At 36.7% G+C, this 4,403-nt stretch overlaps 1 protein-coding gene across 1 annotated transcript; it reads left to right on the top strand.

Annotated features, from left to right (window-relative positions):
* The first annotated feature begins 276 nt into the window (after positions 1 to 276).
* LOC102248039 (U2 snRNP-associated SURP motif-containing protein-like) lies at positions 277 to 4,081 on the top strand. The gene is given in 4 exon segments (XM_014540224.1): positions 277 to 1,304; positions 1,495 to 1,706; positions 2,660 to 2,752; positions 2,976 to 4,081. Coding segments are annotated over 4 exon segments (2,349 nt in total). The 5' UTR covers positions 277 to 289; the 3' UTR covers positions 4,005 to 4,081.
* Positions 4,082 to 4,403: the final 322 nt, after the last annotated feature.

The following is a 4,403-nucleotide window of genomic DNA, read 5'->3' as shown; positions in this document are numbered from 1 at the left end:
TTGGAATAGAAATTGATAGGATTAAAATCAACTGGTATAAATACAGATGTAACAAGACAATAAAACACAGAACTTGGCTGGAGATCCTGACTAGAGAACCTGGCTAGGCTGCTGATCAACTGAACACTGTCTCCGTGTCATTCCTTCTTCGCCAACTCCATCCACACCTTTGGGAACCCCTGGACCTGATGGGGCTGGACCCCAATATCTGATGCCCTAACAGGGACCCCTAGGTACCCAAGAAATAATAGACAAAAAATTAGAAGCCGGAGGAGGGGCAAAGCTCAAGATGGCGGACAAAATGCCAGGTGGCTCTCAGAAGGCCAGTTCAAAGACAAGATCATCAGATGTTCATTCATCTGGATCTTCAGATGCACATATGGATGCATCTGGACCCTCAGAAAGTGATATGCCAAGTCGAACACGACCTAAGAGCCCAAGAAAACATAATTATAGGAATGAAAGTGCCCGTGAAAGCCTTTGTGATTATCCTCACCAGAATACTTCAAACCCTCTTCTAGAAAACAAACTTAAAGCATTCAGTATTGGAAAAATGAGTACAACTAAGCGAACTTTAAGTAAGAAGGAGCAAGAAGAATTGAAGAAAAAGAAGGATGAAAAGGCTGCTGCTGCGATTTATGAGGAATTTCTTGCTGCTTTTGAAGAAAGTGATGGTAATAAAGTGAAGACATTTGTGTGCGGAGGTGTTGTTAATGCAGCTAAAGAAGAACATGAAGCAGATGAAAAAAGAGGCCAAATCTATAAGCCATCTTCAAGATTTGCAGATCAAGAAAACCCTCCAAATCAGTCATCCAATGAAAGACCACCATCTCTTCTTGTGATAGAAACCAAAAAACCTCCACTGAAGAAAGGGGAGAAAGAAAAGAAAAAAAGCAATTTGGAACTCTTCAAAGAAGAATTGAAACAAATTCAAGGAGAGCGTGATGAGAGACATAAAACAAAAGGCAGGTTAAGTCGCTTTGAGCCTGCTCAGTCAGATTCTGATGGTCAGCGGCGTTCCATGGATGTGTCTTCAAGAAGAAATAGATCATCTGTTCTTGATGATTATGCGCCTGGGTCACATGATGTGGGAGATCCAAGCACTACTAATTTATACCTTGGAAACATTAATCCACAGATGAATGAAGAAATGCTGTGCCAAGAATTTGGAAGAGACCATTAGCTAGCCAGTGTGAAAATTATGTGGCCTAGAACTGATGAAGAAAGAGCAAGGGAGAGAAATTGTGGCTTTGTGGCCTTTATGAATAGAAGAGATGCTGAAAGAGCTTTAAAAAATTTAAATGGTAAGAAGGTTTTTATTGTTCATTTATAAGAATTCAGACCTTTTCTTTTGGTTCTGGAAAATATGATATAAAGATTTTTGAGAAATAAATGGACCAGAAATGGAAAGGTTAAAAATTAATTCAAATCCCTGAAATCTTTTATTTCCTTTGCGAGTTATTACCAAGGTGATCTTTCTTTTTTTTCTTGTAGGAAAGATGATTATGTCTTTTGAAATGAAGTTAGGTTGGGGTAAAGCTATGCCTATTCCTCCACATCCAATATACATTCCGCCATCTATGATGGAACATATGCTTCCCCCACCTCCATCAGGACTGCCTTTTAATGCGCAGCCTAGAGAGCGGTTAAAAAACCCCAATGCTCCCATGTTACCACCACCTAAAAACAAGGAGGATTTTGAGAAGGTAATTTTAAAAATGTACATAGGGCGCATATATTTGTAAATACTAAATCTGTGGTAGTATTTCTTTTCAACAATTATATAGAAAATGTGTAATTCTGTTTGGCAACTCTTAAGTAGATGTGTCTTCCCTGCCTTAGCCCATGGATACCCTGTTTGAAATACTAGGTCCTATTTTTATTGTGGCTACCATTCCTTTTTGACCACTTATTAAGTCCAGCTCCCCCCAATTCCTCATTTGTCCATTCTTGTATCCTGGTTTGCTTAAGTACAATATCTAAATTTACTTTGTTCTGAGAAAGTGATACTTTGTATTTAGTTAAGTGACTTTTCAGTTAAAATACCTCCTAAATAGCTAAACTGTTTGGATGGCAGCTAGCTAACAAAGTTCTCAAGATATGAAGTATTAGAATATTTAAGAGCATATGTGATTTTTAAAAACATTAACTACTCTAGTAAAAGAAAGGGTGAGTATTTTTTTTTAATTAAACATAAAACCAACTTAATTTCAAGTTATAAGAATTTGTTGGTTGCATTATGAGTTAATTGCAACTGGCTGGTTTTAAAGGCTTGGGAACTTAAAATGACAGGGCTGGTTTTAAAGGCTTGGGAACAAAGTAGCAAACTATATTATGGTGAGAAGCAAACAGTTAATTATTTCACAAATTAAAATCTTTATCTGATAATTCTCAGTGTAGTACCTAATTCAGTGCATTGATGCTCATTCTGGCAGGAATGTTCTGATTCTTTGCATTTGGTGAACATTATTGTTCATTGGACACATCCATTTGATTTTATGTAATTGCTTAGTGTATAATTACTTCAAAAGCAGTGATTGCCTGCAAAACTTGTGATTAGATGTGTAGTATTTTCATTGCATATGTATATTTTTGCTTGTTATTTGTTAACAATACTCACATATTCTATGTTTATTATCTGATGTGACTTCATATACAGACTCTGTCGCAAGCCATAGTCAAAGTGGTTATCCCAACAGAAAGGTACATGTTTTTCTTTATTATTACTGATCTAAATATAGACAATATCCCCTTCTGAATTAAAAGAAAAAATGGTGTTGAGGAAAAGGTGATATCTTGACTGAGCAATGGTTCCTTCCCAGTATTTTTTGGGGGGGATATGTGAAATTTAACTAACCAATATACTGTGCAATTTTATGCCATTATCTATTTTGCTTTTATTGTTACCATTGGTAGGGAATTTTATAGCTTTGGTAGTTAGAATATGTTTAATAGGTTTGATCTGGTATTGTTAGGATGTACCAGATGACCTTGATGGTGCCCCTATTGAAGAAGAGCTTGATGGTGCACCTTTGGAAGATGTGGATGGAATTCCTATTGATTCTACTCCCATTGATGATCTTGATGGAGTCCCTATAAAGAGTTTTGATGATGTTGATGATGGAGTGCCTTTAGTGGATGCCACTGAAGACTCAAAGAAGAATGAGCCTATATTTAAAGTTGCTCCATCAAAATGGGATGTAGATGAAGAATCTGAATTGGAAGCACAGGCTGTAACAACTTCTAAATGGGAGTTATTTGACCAGCATGAAGAATCAGAAAAAGAAGAAAATCAAAATCAAGAAGAAGAAAGTGAAGATGAAGAAGATACTCAAAGTTCCAAATCTGAAAAACATCGTTTATATTCTAATCCAATCAAAGAAGAAATGACTGAGTTCAAGTCTTCTAAGTACTCTGAAATGAGTGAGGAAAAACGAGCCAAACTTCGTGAAATTGAGCTCAAAGTTATGAAGTTTCAGGATGAACTGGAATCTGGAAAACGACCTATAAAACCAGGCCAGAGCTCTCAGGAGCAAGTAGAACACTACAGAGATAAACTTCTTCAAGGAGAGAAAGAGAAAGAATTAGAAAGAGAACTAGGAAGAGATAAGAAGGATAAAGAAAAATTGGAATCTCGATCTAAAGACAAGAAGGAAAAAGATGAGTGTACTCCAACAAGGAAAGAAAGGAAAAGGCGACACAGTATGTCCCCTGGCCCATCTCACAGTAGCAGTGGTAGACGAGTGAAGTCCCCATCACCAAAGTTGGAGCGATCAGAGCGTTCAGAAAGATCGCATAAAGAGAGTTCTCGGTCCAGGTCATCTCACAGAGATTCTCCTCGAGATGTTAGCAAAAAGGCCAAAAGATCACCATCTGGTTCAAGAACACCTAAAAGGTCTAGGCGATCACGGTCTAGATCCCCTAAAAAATCAGGGAAGAAATCCAGATCCCAGTCCCGATCTCCACACAGGTCTCATAAAAAGTCAAAGAAAAACAAACATTGACATACATTTTTAAGATGCTGTCACTTATTGGAAATGCAATTTTGTTTTGTACCTGAATGGTCTGTTTAAAAAAAAAATCAAATGAAAGAGCATTCCTGGGATTTTTATTTATTTGTGAAGCATGTGTAAACTCATGAGTAACTGCATCTGTAGACCTGTCATTGTTTTCTATTGTGTAAATCACTTTTGTTGTGGCTGTTTTTCAATATGAAATTATTGTGGTAATGAATTTCATCAGAAATGTGTATAATGGATCTGCTGGCTGTAGTATTTTTTTTTAGAATGCTGTGACCTAGCAAAACTAATACAGATGTCTTCCCCCATTTTGTAGCTTTGGCAATTTGAATTAGATTTCAAATAAAATCTGAACAGAAAAAAAAAATTAGAAGCCAAGGTTAA

This window comes from Myotis brandtii, unplaced genomic scaffold, assembly GCF_000412655.1.
Source record: "Myotis brandtii unplaced genomic scaffold, ASM41265v1 scaffold238, whole genome shotgun sequence".
Classification (NCBI taxonomy): domain Eukaryota; kingdom Metazoa; phylum Chordata; class Mammalia; order Chiroptera; family Vespertilionidae; genus Myotis; species Myotis brandtii.
The sequence above is the reverse complement of the archived record's forward strand: the minus strand, read 5'-3'. Positions and strand labels throughout refer to the sequence as shown.